We start from the raw sequence: 19,116 nt of genomic DNA, 5'->3' as shown, positions 1-19,116 counted from the left end.
CTCCATGTCTCCAGACTAGACACAACACTGCATTGGACCATGAATCCCAAATAAAGTATCCCTAAATGAACATCTAATATTGTGTCTTTGTTGGAATTGCATTGTATCAGCAGTCTCATAACCTGGGCTTTTGTTGACTTTATGACTTTGGCTCAAGTGGGTTGTGCAACTGTTCAGCGAAGCAACAAATAAAGCTGCTCCTTAAGTTTGATCAACTATACCCTACAAGTCGCTTTTCAACCACCTGAATATTCTGGCACAGAAAGAAAATACATGCAGTGCCTTCAGAAAGTATTCATCCTCCTTGAATTATTCCACATTTTGTTGTGTTAAATATATTCTCACCCATCTACACAAAATACCCCATAATGAAAATGTGTTGTATTGAAAAATAAATCTCTCACCTAAGTATTCACACCCGAGTCAATACTTTGTAGAAGCACCTTCGGCAGCGAATACAGTTGTGAGTCTCAAAGCTTTCCACACCTGGATTGTGCAACATTAATTAGCCTATTATTATTTTCAAAATTCTTCAAGCTCTCTCAAACTGGTTGTTGATCATGCTAGACAACCATTTTCAGGTATTCCCATATATTTTCAAGTAGAGTTTGGACTTAAATAACTCAGCACTGAGGAACATTCACTGTTTTCTTGTTGAGCAACTTCAGGGTAGATTTGGCCTTGTGTTATAGGTTATTGTCCTGCTGAAAGGTGAATTAATCTCCCAGTGTCTGGTGGAAAGCAGACAACCAGGTTTTCCTCTAGGATATTGCCTGTGCCTAACTCCATTCAGTTAAAAAAATGTATCCTGAAAACCTTTAACCATAACATGATGCAGCCACCACTATGCTTAAAAATTTGGAGTGGTACTCAGTAATGTGTTATATTGGATTTGCCCTAAGCATAGCAATGTATTCAGTACAAAAAGTTAATTGCTTTGCCACATATTTTGCAGTATTACTTTAGTGCCTTGCTGCAAACAGGATGCATGTTTTGGAATATTTTTATTCTGTACAGGCTTCCTTCTTTTCACTATCAATTAGGTTAGTATTGTGGAGTAACTACAATGTTGTTGATTCATCCTCAGTCCGTCCCGTCCCCCATCACAGCTATTAAATTTTAACTGTTTTAAAGTCACCATTGGCCTTAGTAGTTTCCTTCCTCTCTGGCAACTGAGTTAGGAAGGACGTCTGTATTGTTGTAGTGACTGGGTGTATTGATACACCATCCAAAGTGTGATTAATAACTTCACCATGCTCAAATGGATATTGCATGTATTTTTTTGGTTCTCTCACCCATCTACCAAATAGGTGCCCTTCTTTGCGAGGCAATGGAAAACCTCCCTGGTCTTTGTGGTGATGGAAAGTCACTGCTGGACTGAGGGACCTTACAGATAATTGTATGTGTGGGGTGCAGAGATGTGGTAGTCATTTAAATATCATGTTAAACACTATTATTGTACACAGAGTGAGTCCATGCAACTTATTATGTAACATGTTGAGCACATTTTTACTCCTGAACTTATTTAGGCTTGCCATAACAAAGAAATTGAATACTTAATGACTAAAAGACATTTCAGCATATCATTTTTAATTTATTTGTAAAAAAAAAATGTGAAAAACTTAATTCCACTGGCATTGTGTGTAGGTCAATGACAAAAATTCTCTAATTCATTTAAAATTCAGGCTGTAACAACAAAAAGGTGGAAAAAGTCAAGGGCTATGAATACTTTCTGAAGGCACTGTAAATGCAGCAACATCAAACACGATGCAGCAACAACAAAAACTGGACCTGGGAGGACTTCAGCTGTGTGTAAAGCCTGTTGGATTGACTGAGCCTGCTGCTGCATGAACAGATCGCTCTTCCTCTATGCTATAAATTATTGTGTGCATCCCAAATAGTACCCTGTGCAGTATTTACTGCACTACTTTTGATCTGGTCAAATGAAGTGCACTATATAGGGAATAGGGTGCCATTTGGACGCAGATAATGTTCCTGCCAAGAGGACGACCTCGTGAGAGTTCTGTTAAAAGGATCAAGGAGACTGAGTGCGTGTGAGAGAGAGGGAGAGACCGATGATCCCTCTCCTCCTCTCCATCCGTTTTATTTACAGTAAGGGGAAAGATACTGTACAGAGAGAGAACCTTAACAATAGGAAGAGAAAGAGCGGGGAAGAGAAAGAGGACTAGACAGTGTAGTAGGTCGGTCCACTCACCCCTGTCTGCCGAGGATGTTGTGGGCCTGTTGCTCTATGAACAGGTCCCCAGGGGACACTCCCTGTTTGGGGGAGGGCAGCGAGGACTTCCGGGTCGTCTTGGGCGAGCTGGGGGGCACCCCTGTGATGGTGTAGTCGTTAGCGACGGGCACCTTGGCCGAGGTGGGCGACGATGACGTCACATCCATGTAGCTGGCGGAAGAGGGAAGCGGCGGCTCGAGGGCGCTGATGTTCCTCTCCTGCTGCCCCGCCCTGCGCTGGTTCTCCAGGTTCATCACCCTCTCCCTCTCCGTGAACGAGTCCACCCTGGGTCGCCCCTGGCAAGGCTCGCCGGAGCCTTGTGGCTGGGGGGCCACTCTCCCCACCCTGGAGCTACCTGAGGTGAAGGAGGGTTCATCCCCCACAGACTCCGCCCTGGGGCGTGGCTTGACATTTGTGTAGCCCTGCTGCCTCACCAAAGAGGTGTCAGACTCCTTGCGACCACGGGCGGAGCCAGATCGGGAGGAGAAGTGATCGGTGGTGGCATCTGGTTCCTGGTCCAGAGACATACCGTAGCGCTCGGCCAGCTGCCGACGCCGTTCCGCCTTGTAGCGAGCAATCCGATCTGCCTTGGAGTCCAGGTCGGTACCTGCGGAGTCAGAGCTGTAAATGGGTTCAGTTGGGACGGTCTGGCCCTCAGGCCGGCTCCGGGCTCTGGACTGCCTCTCTGGAGCAGAGACCTGCTGATGGGTCATCATCTCTGGACTCTCCATGTCCTCCCTACTGTAACACTGCACTGTGACAGGGGATAGACAGAGACAAAATCTTTAGACCAAATCTACACAAGTAATACACAGTGTACAAAATATTATGACAATACAATAGCTAGCAGCATTAGTTCAACGCTTTCATATCTTGACAAATTTAGGATGTTCTGAGGGCAAAAGGTGGCGCAACAATATTTGTACGGTGTTCCTAATGTTTTGTACACTCAGTGTATATAATGTATGAAGTCAATGCATATCTTCCAAATGACTAAGCTCATATCCAAAAGCGTGGGTCGGGTTTCGATAATTATATACTATACGGAGCTCTAGCAATGCTCAAGTTCTGTAATTCTTTGGGTCGTGCAAGTAGCTCAACACTAGGTACAATGTGTGCGGTTTAGTGATCCTCACCGACACAGGGGTCACAGGTGTCCGAGGCGCGTGTGTAACGGGGTGTGTCTTCCTCTAGCAGCCGATTGGTTACTAGGCCGGGGCAGCTGGGTAATATGGCGGGCTGCACCTCACTTTCTATACCCTCCAACCGCCGGGCAATCCTCTCTTTCCTACACAGAGTCAGACACACTGACTGACATGACAGAATACCTGTTTGAGTGGCCACATGCTGAGGACACACGTTATTCATCACAGTCACCACTACAATAACTGCTTGCTTCATTACATGGTTGAGGGAGCTGAACGTCGTAGTCGTACCTGTTCATTTCCCAGCTAGTGCTTGGGCTGATGCTTTCAAAACGCTTCCTCAATTCTGAAACTGGATGGATGAAAACAAAGTTAGGTACAAGAGGAAAAATGTGAGAGTTATCAATCATGTTTATAAATTCCCAATTCAGTAGTCATGATAGGAGAAAGGCATCACAGCAGATGAGGTTGGACAATTTAAGCTCATTATCCAACAGAGTTGAATGTAGAGTTTAAACAGATCTGGGACCAGGCTACTTTCACATCTAGAGCAAGAACAGATCTGTTTGTTTGTTGGTCTTGTTTTTTAACTATAATGAGGTGACGATTCCTCCAGCTACTCTGTTCTCTACAACACAGTGACAAATCGCTGAGAGAGACATTCACAAGGAACTGACAAAATCTGCACCCCGCCTCAACAATAAAAGATATGAAGTCCAAACTGCAACTGACTAATTGACCGAGCATAGGAAGTGGTTATACACACACATGCATACAGTTGAAGTTGGAACTTTACATACACTTTAGGTTGGAGTCATTAAAACTCGTTTTTCAACCACTGCAAAGTTCTTGTTAACAAATTATAGTTTTGGCAAGTCGGTTAGGACATCTACCTTGTGCATGACACAAGCAAATTTTCCAACAATTGATTTACAGACAGATTATTTCACTTACAATTCACTATCACAATTCCAGTGGGTCAGAAGTTTACATACACTAAGTTGACTGTGCCTTTAAACAGCTTGGAAAATTCCAGAAAATTATGTCATGGCTTTAGAAGCTTCTGATAGGCTAATTGACATAATTTGGGTCAATTGGAGGTGTACCTGTGGATGTATTTCAAGGCCTACCTTCAAACTCAGTGCCTCTTTGCTTGACACCATGGGAAAATCAAAAGAAATCAGCCAAGACCTCAGAAAACAAATTGTAGACCTCCACAAGTCTGGTTCATCCTTGGGAGCAATTTCCAAACGTGTGAAGGTACCACGTTCATCTGTACAAACAATAGCACGCAAGTATAAACACCATGGGACCACGCAGCCGTCATACCGCTCAGGAAGGAGACGCGTTCTGTCTCCTAGAGATGAACGTACTTTGGTGCAAAAAGTGCAAATCAATCCCAGAACAGCAAAGGACCTTGTGAAGAGGAAAAAGCCACTGCTCCAAAACCGCCTTAAAAAAGCCAGACTACGGTTTGCAACTGCACATGGGGACAAAGATTGTACTTTTTGGAGAAATGTCCTCTGGTCTGATAAAACAAAAATAGAACTGTTTAGCCTTAATGACCATCGTTATGTTTGGAGGAACAAAGTGGAGGCTACAAGCCGAAGAACACCATCCCAACCGTGAAGCACAGGGGTGGCATCATCATGTTGTGGGGGTGCTTTGCTGCAGGAGGGACTGGTGCTCTTCACAAAATAGATGGCATCATGTGAAAGGAAAATTAGGTGGATAAATTGAAGCAACATCTCAAGACATCAGTCAGGAAGTTAAAGCTTGGTTGCAAATGGGTCTTCCAAATGGACAATGACCCCAAGCATACTTCCAAAGTTGTGGCAAAATGGCTTAAGGACAACAAAGTCAAGGTATTGGTGTGGCCATCAAAGCCCTGACCTGAATCCTATAGAACATTTGTGGGCAGAACTGAAAAAGCGTGTGCGAGCAAGGAGGCCTACAAACCTGACTCAGTTACACCAGCTCTGTCAGGAGGAATGGGCCAAAATTCAAGGCTACCCAAAAGGTTTGACCCAAGTTAAACAAGTTAAAGGCAATGCTACCAAATACTAATTGAGTGTATGTAAACTTCTGACCCACTGGGAATGTGATGAAAGAAATAAATGCTGAAATAAAATCACTCTACTATTATTCTGACATTTCACATTCTTAAAATAAAGTGGTGATCTTAACTGACCTAAGACAGAGAATTTTTACTTGGATTAAATGTCAGGAATTGTGAAAAACTGAGTTTAAATGAATTTGGCTAAGGTGTATGTAAACTTCAGACTTCAACTGTACATACATACATACATACATACATACATACATACATAATCTTCCCTGTGTCAAGACATTTTTGCCGAACAAGCTCTATTTTGGTGGCCTCTGGTACATTCTAATGCTATGATTTGAGCCGAAATGCACAGCGACATTATTGAATACTTTATGGAGATGTCTTTACAATTTAAATGACTGAAAATGTATGAATTCAGTGTATTGTTAGTCGTTTTGGATATTGTTCAGGCCTAGATCAGGACTATCAGAACATCAAACCTGTCTTCTCTTGAGATTAAAGTATTTTACTGCAAGATATTCATTGCCACAATGTTTGTTCTTCAAATTATATTTGATTAAAACAGAAATTAATTAAATAGCCCAAATTACCTCCTTTATATTCATTCAAGGTTACATTTTAAATCAAACAAATTGTATGATGGGCACTTTTTGTAATTACAAAAAGGATCTCTATAAAAAAATTAAAAAAACAGAACGCATATCGTTCATTCTAGCGGGAGAGGGCTCGACTGACTTTTTTCTGACTAGTGAATTGAAAAGTAGCCTAGTTGATTTAAGTAGAAAAAGTAGCCGGCTGAAAATGAGACTAATCGGCTGTTTAGGTGACAGCCGGCGCTAGTGGAAAAACACCGTCTTTCATGTGATTGATCTTAAAATAATGACCGCGTCTAGTGCCTACATAGAGGCACCGGAGATATCCCTCAGAATACACCCAGACCCATAGGAACAGGCCACAGTCAGGTAACGGCCTATTGGATTGGATCAGATTCCCCCTTTAAGGTTCACACACGTCGCACCGAATGTGGATCTAAAGTTTGTCAGCCAACCACCCGTTGTAGACATCTGACTGCCAACATTTTCACTCAATTCTACATGTAAAATCGGTGCACACACGTTTCGCAAAGGACAGATATCGGTAAGCATATCGGAATCGGCCCAATGTCTAGTTTAACGCCGATGTGCAAAACCGATGTCAAAGCTAACGTGCATACCTATATAATGTTGGTAGATGACACCACGAAAAATACAGCACTGCACAGAACAAAATGTAGAAAAATACTAAGCGCACACTTCCGACAACTAAACAAGTTCAAGTCGAGCAGTCATTTGAAAGAGTAAGAACATTTCATTGAGACAACTCAAAAAGACGAAATCCATTAAACGCCAGAATAATGGAATTCATTGCCCTCCACAACCAACCGTTCTCTGTCGTGGATGATGTTGGCTTTCGCCGACTGGTCGAGCACCTCAAACTCCAGTACACACTACCAAGTAGGCACTATTTTTCATATGTTGCCCTACCGGAGTTACACAGTATTGTTAAAACGCATATCCCTGAGCTACTTACTATGGGCGTCACTGCTATTAGCTCTACGAATGACATTTGGACCAGCGATGTCAGCCCCATGAGCATGCTGAGTCTGACAGCACAGTGGGTCAACAAGGATTTCGAACTGAGGAAACCGTATTTCATGTTCAAGAATGTGCTGGTTCTCATACCACTGCTGCCATTTCAATGGCATTTGAGAACATGTTTAAAACATGAACACTCCTAGTTCCATTCGAACAACTGACTGGAGAAATAAGCTCAACTGTGTCTGCAGCAGACGTGATACCCTCTGTCATGGCATTGAAACGCCTGCTCAACAAAACTGCCCACACATACTGTGGGGTTAAAACTTGCAAAAGTACTCTACAAGAGGCTGTGAACAAGCAAATCAGTGGCATTCTCTCTGAGCCTCTTTACTGTGTCGCCGCCATGCTCTATGCTAGGTACAAGGACCACCTCTTCAATGCAGACAAGAAACAGGGTTTTACATGAAATGTTACAGACACAGCTTGACAAGATGGAAACGGACACAGTGACAGTGCACACCGAGGAAGAGAGGCCAAAGACAGACAGAGCTGAAACTTCACTGGTTGACATGTATGATGAAATCTTGGTTGAGAATGAAACGACTGAACAAACAAAACAGCACAGCAAGTAAGTGAAAGAAATAGATTTTGATTATGTTTTACTGGTAATGGAGACATACGTAAACGCCAACAAAATAACTTTTTGGTCAGTGTGTGTGTGTGTGTGTGTGTGTGTGTGTGTGTGTGTGTATCACTATTTAACTGTACTAGAATTCTTAAAAGGCCGCTAAAATTTTAAATAACGGTTATTGGTATCGGTTTTTCTGGCAGGGAAAATATTGGATATTGGTATTGGCCAAAAATGTAATAATCGGTGCATCCCTACTTTTACAAGAGGGTTACTGCTCCTGTCAAGAGTCTTCAAACTCCAGTTCCATTACATTACATTTTTACAGTTCCCCCATTTGAACCACACACACACACACACACACACACACACACACACACCCCACCCAGGACTACACACACTATCACCTCCTAGCCCACACACACACACGCTGTACCCGTAAAACCCCACAATATTATCTCTAACTGAACCTTATCAAGGCAACAAGTGCCATCAAACAAACCTTCCAACCAACACAGTCGCACAATAGAAACCACTTCCCTCAGCCCCATAACCCTGGGAAAGTCTCTGTCAGAGAATGCATCCCAATGGCTCCGGATCAAAAGTACCGCACTATGAAAGAGAATATGGTGCCATTTTGGATGCAGACTTTGTCAGATAGTCATGTGTTTCATGCAGCACAGCACGCTGAAACCACCGAGTCACCTTTGGGGAGGTTTGCCAAGAGTTTGACATCTATATCCTTGGTGTTCTTGGCTGGGTCGTCCTTCCCTTCAAACGAAAACTCTTTCTGGAAGCTGCAGAGGGGGCAGAAATAAAAACTGAATAACTCAGAACAGGTCAGAACAGGTTACGTTTCAGTAAAGAGAAATTAACAATCTGATTATACTCTGGTGGCATCCCAAGAGACTGAAAAACAGCTTCTATCTCAAGGCCATCAGACTGTTAAACAGCCATCACTAACACAGAGAGGCTGCTGCCTACATACAGACTTGAAATCATTGGCCACTTGAATAAATTCATCACTAGTCACTTTAATAATGCCACTAATAATATTTCCATATCTTGCATTACTCATATGTATATACTGTATTTTATACCATCTATTGCATCTTGCCTATGCTGCTCTGTTATTGCTCATCCATATATTTATATGTACACTACCGTTACATTTTTTGGGGTCACTTAGAAATGTCCTTGTTTTTGAAAGAAAAGCACATTTTTGGTCTATTAAAATAATATCAAATTGATCAGAAATACAGTGTAGACATTGTTAATGTTGTAAATTACTTGTAGCTGGAAACAGCAGATTTTTTTTACAGAATATCTACATAGGCGTACAGAAGCTCATCATCAGCAACCATCACTCCTGTGTTCCAATGTCACGTTGTGTTAGCTAATCCAAGTTTAGCATTTTAAAAGGCTAATTGATCATAAGAAAACATTTTGCAATTATGTTAGCACAGCTGAAAACGTGTGCTAATTAAAGAAGCAATAAAACTGGCCTTTTTTAGACTAGTTGAGTATCTGGAGAATCAGCATTTGTGGGTTCGATTGCAGGCTCAAAATGGCCAGAAACAAAGAACTTTCTTCTGAAACTCGTCAGCCTATGCTTGTTCTGAGAAATGAAGGCTATTCCATCAAGAAATTGCCAAGAAACTGAAGATCTCGTACAATGCTGTGTACTACTCCCTTTACAGAACGGCGCAAACTAGCGCTAAGCAGAAGAAAAAGAGGAGTGGGAGGCCCCGGTGCACAACTGAGCAAGAGGACAAGTACATTAGAGTGTCTCGTTTGAGAAACAGACACCTCACAAGTCCTCAACTGGCAGCTTCATTAAATAGTACCCGCTAAACACCAGTCTCAACGTCAACAGTGAAGAGGCGACTCCGGGATGCTGGCTTTCTAGGTAATTGCACAGAAAAAGCCATATCTCAGACTGGCCAATAAAAAGAAAATATTAAGAAGGGCAAAAAGAACAGACACTGAGCAGAGGAACATCCCGGAGTCGCCTCTTCACTGTTGACATTGAGACTGTTTTTTGCGGGTACTATTTAATGAAGCTGCCAGTTGAGGACTTGTGAGGCATCCGTTTCTCAAACTAGACACTAATGTACTTGTCCTCTTGCTCAGTTGTGCACCGGGCCTCCCACTTCTGTTTCCAGTTACAATAGTCATTTACAACATTAACAATGTTTACACTGTATTTCTGATCAATTTTATGTTATTTTAAATGGACAAAATAAAATGTTATTTTCTTTAAAAAACAAGGACATTTCTCAGTGACCCCAAACATTTGAACGGTAATGTATATATTCTTATTTGTTGTGGAATTGTTAGATATTGCTGCACTGTCAGAACTAGAAGCACAAGCATTTTGCTACACTTGCGATAACATCTGCTAACCATGTGTATGTGACCAATAAAATTTGATTTGAAATGGCACCCTATTCCCTATATATTGCACTACCCAAAAGTGTTGATATTACTGGTGCACTATATAGGGAATAGTGTGCCATTTGGGATGCATCCTCTGAAAAGAAATGGACTAAAGGGGAATCATTGACTGGGTTAGAAAAAGGCGTTCTGGATTCTCAGTAGGGCTGAGAATTGCCAGGAACCTCACGATACTTCGGTGTAGATATGATAGGTATAGCGATTCTCTCTATTCTATATGTATTGCGATTTCATTTTGATGTTCCAAACATAATTGCTCAATATAGCTAGGTTTTCATCCAATTGGCGACCGATTCATGCGAATATTCAAGTCTACATAGAAAGAAATATGCACATTTTCCCACCAGAGGTGTGTTGCCATCAAACTGACTATTTAGCTGTTAAAATGCTGTGCATGACGTAGTGCACATTAGAGCACGTTGACGCTTTGTTTTTTTAAATTTGGTACATGAAAGCTTAAGTTTGTTGCCATTGCATTTTCAACTCTAAGGATGGTTTTGTCACAAAAACTGTTGTGATAAATAGCCAACAGTTTGCTGATAACGTGGCCAGGGTAGGTTATATGATGAGATATGGAAAAAGCAAGCTTTATTATTATTATTTATTTTTATAATTGGCAGCCAAGCACCGATCATCATGTCACCAGCGTCATTCAAATGATGACCTAGCCTCGATATTGATTATTTACTTGTATGAAGCTCATCACCGTGTACTTAACCACCATAAAAGTTATGAAGTTCATCATAACTTATTCCATCTGCCTACAAACTATTCGTGCTCCTCCAATTCGTGGTAGTAGGCTACAACGTCATCGTATGAATCGAAGTTCACTGTGACATGGTTTTCTATCAATATTTGTGCATTAAATAGCTTCCAACGCAATTTGTCGCATGATGTATTTCACAGACCAAAAAAACGGTAATCTTGTTTGGTGCATTTTGTTTCTTCAACATTGGGAAGTTTTACCGACAAATTTGCTTTCCATAAGGACATGATTTTTTTTTTATGCATCAGGTCATTCATCCGCATTAAATGTTTGGATGGAAACCTGATAAATACGTCTGCTGCAGAGAGACGAGAGAGCATTAGAAAATGAGTTCTGGTCATTAAATGGAAATAAAAGACTGTGAACCAGCTATAGGTCTAGGATGAAAAATACCGGAGGTTTGACGCAGGTGCAGGCGACTAGCGCTACCTAGCAAAAAAAGTTAAACTAACTACAATAAGATTTCTGATATGCAACTAGCGATTTCCCCCCCATTCACTAATTCTCAGAGGTTATAAGAGGATCCAAATGTAAAAATGTTTACCATCTTTGGAAGTGAGATTGTTTTGAAACATGTTTAAGAATCTAAATAGCCGACCAGTGAATCCTGGTCCAATACTATCAACTAAAATGAGCAATTCATTAACAAAACTTTCTGCATTCATTTTCATTATTATACTGAACAAAAATACACGCAACATGTTGGTCCCATGTTTCATGAGCCGAAATAAAATCACAAATGTTCCATATGCACAAAAATCTTATTTCTCTCAAATATTGTGCACAACTTTGTTTACATCCCTGTTAGTGAGCATTTCTCCTTTGCCAAGATACTTCATCCACCTGACAGGTGTGGCATATCAAGAAGCTGATTATAGCATTATCATTACACAGGTGCACCTTGTGCTGGGGACAATAAAAGCCCCTCTGAAATGTGCAGTTTTGTCACACAACACAATGCCACAGATATCTCAAGTTGAGGGAGAGTGCAATTGGCATGCTGACTACAGGAATGTTCACTAGAGCTGTTGCCAGATAATGTAATGTTAATTTCTCTACCATAAGTTGCCTCCAACGTCATTTTAGAGAATTTGACAGTACGTCCAAACGGCCTAACAACGTGTAATCACGCCAGCCCAGGACCTCCACATACAGCTTGTTCACCTGTGGGATCGTCAGACCAGCCACACGGAGAGCTGATGAAACTGTGGGTTTGCACAACCGAAGAATTTCTGCACAAACTGTCAGAAACCATCTCAGGGAAGCTCATCTGTGTGCTCATCATCCTCACCAGGGTCTTGACCTGACTGCAGTGGGAAAATGCTCACCTTCGATCGCCACTGGCAAGCTGGAGAAGTATGGGGTCGTGTGGGCGAGTGGTTTGCTGATGTCAGCGTTGTGAACAGAGTGCTCCATGGTGGCGGTGGGGTTATGGTATGGGCTGGCATAAGCTACGGACAACAAACACCATTACATTTTATCATCTATGGCAATATAATGCACATAGATACTGTTACGAGATCCCGAGGTCCATTGTCGTGCAATTTGTCTGCCGCCATCACCTCATGTTTCAGCATGATAATGCACGGCCCCATGTCGCAAGGACCTGTACACAATTTCTGGAAGCTGAAATTGTCCCAGTTTTTTCCATGGCCTGTGTGATCCCCAGACAGCGTGTTCCAGTTTCCGCCAATATCCAGCAACTTCGCACAGCCATTGAAGAGGAGTGGGACAACATTCCACGGGCCACATTCAATAGCCTGGAGATGTGCCATGCTGCATGAGGCAAATGTTGGTCACACCAGACACTGACTGGTTATCTGATCCACACACTGTCATTTTTTTGTGTTAAAGGTATCTGTGACCAACAGATGCATAGCTGTATTCCCAGTCATGTGAAATCCATAGATGAGGGCCTAATGAACTTAATTCAATTGACTGATTTCCTTATATGTAACTCAGTAAAATGTATATTTGTGTTCAGTGTTGAATAAATCACATCAAGGTCGTAGAATCTGTTGGTCTATTCACACACTCAAATCTACAATATGCCACACTAAGAGCTGTTAGCAAAGCATTACATTGGGAAAAGAACATTCTTGAAAAATATCCTGAGGGCTGTTTGTAATGGAGTGGGTTGGACATCTTCACCACAAACCAGTTCTGGTATGAAATATACCACTAGAGTATCTGAGGGAAGGGGCTGTTGGGAACTAGCTTATTACAGGGCTAAGAACACACGACACACCCATTCTTAAGTAATTCATCATTTGAGTAAATGATGACAAATATACCTTATTTGGGTGTAGCCTACAATTGATCATTCCTTAACTATGAATTCAAATGGACAATAAATCACCTTCATACATAGAATGAGTAGACATATAGAACTGTAAATGTACTGTACTCTCATACTGTACTCATACTATAAACGTATACTGTACTCTTATACTGTACTCTCATACTGTAAACATACTGTACTCTCATACTGTACTCTCATACTGTACTCATACTGTAAACGTATAAACACTACACATACTGTACTCATACTGTAAATGTATAGAACTATAAACATATACTGTACTCATACTGTAAACGTATAGAACTGGATGGATACTGGATGCATATATGCAGAGCTGTGGAGTCATGAATGTTGGAGGGTGGAGTACTTGACACCAGGCCAAAACGTTGACACAACGCAATCACACTAATGCTGCGGTGGCGTTCACACTAGTGACCTTATCCTTCACTTTCTCACTTCGTTTGGACACTGTCCCAACAGACCTGCTGCAGTATAAAACACACACACAGGGCAGCATAGTGGTATACACAGGCTGAAGAGACTAACAGAAGTGCAATGGTACCATACACAGAACAGATACAGTACACAAATACTGATGTTATCTGTGAGAAAAAAAAATCTTACCCGAGAGCCGTCTTCTGTAGAAGTCTTGCGTTTCCAAGTTTGATGGGGGTCTCACTCCCAAGTCCTACAGAATTAGAGAAAACACAATTTAGACTACTAGACCATACCAAGAGATCTTCATCAGTTGCGTGAGAGAAGAGTTGACAGGCAATTTTGAATGACCAAACTAATCGCACAGTTTTTCAATGAACAAAAACACAGTGGAAGGCAGAGTGTATGAGAGGCTCCTAAAAGGTCATCCAACAACATCTGAGGATGACTCGGCATGAAGCACATTAATCAAGTAGACTTTACGCACCACTGGGGATATAAATTAAGAAAGTGAATAAATTGGAAAACAAAAACCTTTATTGAATCATGTTGAACAATAAAAGATGTGCAGCCTTAAGGTTGTAACAGTGAGAACAATGTAACGGAGTGTGTCTCAAATGGCCCTCTTTAGTGCACTACTTGGTGGCATTTGGAGGGAAGAATGGTGTTTATTTGAAGAAACCAGGTGACAGTTCAGACAGTGGTCTCACAGGACACACACACACTGTAAATTGCACTATGGATCCATCTGAAGTGGCTTGTCGCTATGGAGGTCACAGCTCAAGGCAATAGAGGATTGATTGCGTTTCATTGAGATGGATGCAGGCTTTAAAGTCTGATCACACGTCAAGGTCGTCTGTGTACATGTAGTGTGTGTTTAGTGTGTCTCTGCGCAAGTGCGCACGTGTGTAAATGTAAATGTGTGTGGCAGCGCCAGTGAGACCTACCAATTCTACCCAGTAGAAGCCTCTCTCGGAGTGCAGAATACAGAGGAGCGATACAAGCAACTCCAAAAATTAAAAACATGGTGACTAACCCTCACACACAGGTGACCGATGAGCCTTTACTAACTTGTCATCACAACACATTATGCTCAGCTACCAGCGATGCAAAGACCGTTGTCAAGCTCTGCCCTAATAAAAAAAACACAACCCTCAGAGCTCCTATGATGACAGCAGCAGCCTTGAATATGTCCAACACAATCTTAAGCATAGAAAAACTAAAACAGTGGAAACTGTTTCATGTCAATGTTACGGTAGCATGGCCATCAAGACCGGTCTTGAATTTTCTTTGACATAAAAACAGTGACCGTTAATTCCCATCTCCAGTCTATTAGCAGACTGATTATAAAATGGGTAGCTATGTGAAGTAAACAGCACACCATCCTCAGGAAAAACCAACCCTTATCACTACAAAGTAGAAGCCTAATATAAGTGGGTGCTGGATGTTACCGTGCCCTTTTAAAGAATGCTCAATGCTTTGTAGAGTTCTAGACCTCAGTGTGGTTGGTTATAGAGCAGCGGGGTCCTGTTCACTAGGTTCAACGCTGTGGAACGTTGCCGATAGAAAACGCCACGAATAGACCTGACATGGTTCATTAACATGTCAGAGAGACATGTTTGTTCTGCTTAACATATCTCCATCTGAACGTTCCTACAACACTGTGCCCTGGGTCATATTCACTGGGTGAATCTGGAGGTGAAAGAAAGGCACGGGTTTAGACGAGGTGCTGGCTAGCGGTGTAGAACAAGGAGAGCCTCACACTCCTGGAGCTCAGACGCAATCATTTAATAACCTAATAACCAACGTTTCGACAGACAAGCGGTCTTCATCAGGGTATATCAACGTTATTAGGTGATTCAATTATTGCATCTGAGCGCCTAGAGTGTGCAGCTCTCCTTTTCTTCTTCATATTCACTGGGTACCAAATGGATGACAACTGACTGAAACACTACCTGAACAATAACAAATACTTGTTTTGTTTCCATTGCACAAGGTTTTGCTTTATTGTGCCCTAATGAATATGACCCTACTGACCGCGGACTAGGGCTGGACTGACTGACTCACTCTGTGGGACAGAGAGAGAACACATGTGTTTCCACTTTGCCTGCCAGCCCCCCACCCCTAACCCCCCCGCCATTCCAGATCTGTTAGTCCATATTAAGGATATTTGGATGATGTTTAAAATCCCCCTGCTTTGGGAAAACATCATTTGAGAAGGGAGGAGAAAGAAGAGTCCCTACGCCTAGATGTGTTTTGGTACGAGACTAGTATTATTTCAGCTGGGGAGTATCCGGTAAACACATACTAGCTCAGGCCTTAGCCACCCTCCTTATATCGTAGCTTACAGCTCATCTTACCAGCTGATAAAGTGACAGGGATAGAGTGATCAGAGAAGGAAAACATTTTATGTAGGTACACCTCCACTCATCTTGTCTATCACTGTAGGCAAGAGAATTAAAATGGACTAATATAGATATTTGTCCTTACTGCCTACCAGTTAGCCTGGTTTCTGGTGTTTGTGCTGAATAGCCAACTCCTGCGGTCATTGACAAAGCTTGATAACGACCATAAGAATGGGCAAGGCGGCACAAACAGACCGGGGATTAGCCTTTTTAACCCAGTATCCCTGTAGCGCAAAACAACACGTAGCTGTTGAGGGCATAGTGCTAAAGGTGCTGGATGAGTCAACACGTTGAGCCCTACAGGGGGAATGGAGGACCATCAGATCAGAAGCAGCCCTATGCAATAAAGCAGAGGAACCCTTACAGAAAGAAAGGAGGGTGCTTCCTGCATTACACGTTCCACACACAGGCATAAAACCACTACAATGATCACAGATGTCCAAAACCCTTTGGTGTTAAAAGAAGGTGAAACATTCTTCACACCGTCACACATGTAGACTGAGCTATTAAAAGCATGTGTCAAACACAAGGCCCGCGGGGCCGAATCCGTGACACATTTCTATCCGTCCCGCACAATGATTTGGGTTCGTCAAGTCATTCTTGGCCCGCTTCCATACCGCCCACGATGCACTGCACTACAAGTCACAGTAAGCACCGCCAACATTGCCACACACACCCCTCCTCCCAGACCCATCCAGTGCGCTGTATCATGTCATCACTAATGGCATCTTCTACCGGACCGAAAGTTTTAACGTGTTGTAAGCGAAACATCCATGCAAAGTTTGGGTCATTGCTGTAGCCTACAGAAAATGTAATCTTGGTTGTCAATAAGTTAGAAGATAAAGGATTCACGCGTGGGTATAAATTACTACTAAAGGACAATAGGACACACAAGCGAGTATAAATGAGTCAACAGCGGAGTCATCTACTTTATGAAGTTACAGCCTGATGCATTTGTGTCGGTGGATTCAACATCAATTGCACTGCTTTCGTGTTACCAGGTAAATTGACAGAGCACTTATAGCAACGAACTGGGTAATAGTCACAGGGGATGAATGAGCCAATTGGAAGCTGGGGATGATTAGGTGGCCATGATGGGTATGAGAACCAGATTAGGAATGTAGCCAGGACACCGGGGTGCCATGGGATCTTTAGTGACCACAGAGAGTCAGGACACCCATTTAACATCCCATCTGGAAGACATCACCCTACACAGGGCAATGTCCCTAATCACTGACCTTAGGCATTGGGATACATTCTTTTTAATAGAGGAAAGAGTACCTCCTACTGGCCCTCCAACACAACTTCCAGCAGCATCTGGTCTCCCATCCAGGACTGCTTAGCTTCAGAGGCAAGTCAGCAGCGGGATGCTGGGCGGTATGCTACTTTCATGTGTCCCATTTACAGCGCACAGCAGAGGGATAGTGTCCAGACACATGCCACAGTCCTAGCTAGGCTACTAAAATGTTACAGTCTGGCTTCAGTTTCTAAAGCTTGACAATGAATAACCAAAAAACAAAACCTGCAAAAAAAAATACAAAATATAGGCCTATTACAGCAACATTAGAGCAGTAGCCTAGGCTGACTACTCAACTAGGCCGAAGACATTGAGTGTACCATACAGCAATGCTGCATTCAACTACACTGGTGATCCATGCAATGTAACAAAGAAGAAAAAAGGTTACAACGTAGCTACGTTTGTCATTTACAGTTATTAAAACACTTTTTGATTAGGGTGGACAAATAATTTTATCTTATTTTAATAATGTTAAAATGCTATATAGAGCATCCTATGTACATAAGCGGACATTATAAAAAGGCCATATTTTTTTCTCTCTAATAAAACAGCCAGTTTGGGCCAGTTGTATATAAGTGTTTTGTAAAAACAAAACATAGGCCATGTCTGGCCCACAAACTTGTTGTATTTTTTCAATATGGCTAGTGTGCTGATTGAGTTTGATACCCCTGTAGTAAAGTGAAACATGGGGATCAAGTGATTTCATTCATCAATGAAGGGGTCTGATCCTAGATGTTCTAGCAGTGGTTTATTTCATGATAAACACACTATGTCGCTATGAGGGCGAAATTACCGTTTACTGTTCCGAGTAAGAGCTCTCTCCTTGTCATTTACAGACTTAATACTACAGGTTCTATACACAAGTACTAATACTTGGAGAAGGCAATAAAACCACATGGGGCTGATCAATTAAGTGTGTGCAGAAATGACCATTCAAGAGCATATGTCCCTGTTTAGAGGGGATTACCCTGAGCAGAGCAGCCCTGAACTAGAGAGAGCCCAAAAAGAAATGTCACTAAAACGACAACGGGATCACTTACATCACAACTCTTACTACCCCCATCTTCTACCACACACACACACACACACACACACTGACCTCCCCCAGCATCAGAGATAAAGTGAGGGAAGGGTTTAGTTTAGATTTATAAATACTAGGAGGAGTAGCTAAGTCAGGTGAGACTGAGCCAATCAAAGCCTTAAACCCCTTAGCCTACAGTAGATACTATTACTGTTTGCCAATTATAGACAATCAATCAAGACAATGAATAGCTAACCAAGCCTAGTCTCATTTCATTAGCAAGAACATTGCACGTGTATTATTTTTTTAATTGAACCTTTATTAGCCATGGTGGACTCGTTAGCAGTACGCAAGTAGTCAAAGGCTGATCAAATGACTGATGGCTAAGTATTGGTCTGGGAACAGCGGTGTGTCAAATTTATGCTAATAACACACATCATCCCTCCAACCCACCAGACCCCAGTTGTGTCCCAAATGCACCCTATTCCCTAGTGCACTAATTTTGACCATAGGCCAAAAGTGCACTATGCAGGGAATGGGGTGCCATTTGGGACACGGGATCTCCTACTGGGTTTTAATGGCTGGGAACCAATGGTGTTGGGGCACCGGGAACACCTGTTGTGAATTCTCAGCCAGTTAACCAAGCAGAACCACCACTCAACACCCAGTTCCACTCTCTGGACGCATTACTGAGAGTGGGAATTGTTTACAATTGTGAGAATGAGAAACATAGGCCACACACACACGCGCACTCAAACACGCACTCAGAGTTCTTG

At 42.3% G+C, this 19,116-nt stretch overlaps 1 protein-coding gene across 16 annotated transcripts in view; it reads right to left on the bottom strand.

Annotated features, from left to right (window-relative positions):
* Positions 1-19,116, bottom strand: part of svila (supervillin a) — a 144,477-nt gene that overhangs the window by 51,036 nt on the left and 74,325 nt on the right. For 15 of the 16 annotated variants that reach the window (XM_014157531.3, XM_014157528.3, XM_014157515.3 and 12 more), the window contains exons 2-6: positions 13,807-13,870; positions 8,363-8,454; positions 3,673-3,733; positions 3,373-3,524; positions 2,216-2,990 (exon numbers count right to left, since the gene is read on the bottom strand). In XM_014157531.3, the coding sequence (XP_014013006.3) occupies positions 2,216-2,990; positions 3,373-3,524; positions 3,673-3,680 (935 nt within the window). In that variant the 5' untranslated portion in view covers positions 3,681-3,733; positions 8,363-8,454; positions 13,807-13,870. Of the gene's footprint in view, positions 1-2,215; positions 2,991-3,372; positions 3,548-3,672; positions 3,734-8,362; positions 8,455-13,806; positions 13,871-19,116 lie in introns of all 16 variants that reach the window. The other variant, XM_014157529.3, reaches the window with a different exon arrangement.

This window comes from Salmo salar, chromosome 19 (genome assembly GCF_965601325.2).
Source record: "Salmo salar chromosome 19, fSalSal1, whole genome shotgun sequence".
NCBI classification, from domain to species: Eukaryota; Metazoa; Chordata; class Actinopteri; order Salmoniformes; family Salmonidae; genus Salmo; species Salmo salar.
This window is presented reverse-complemented; position numbering and strand designations above follow the sequence as displayed.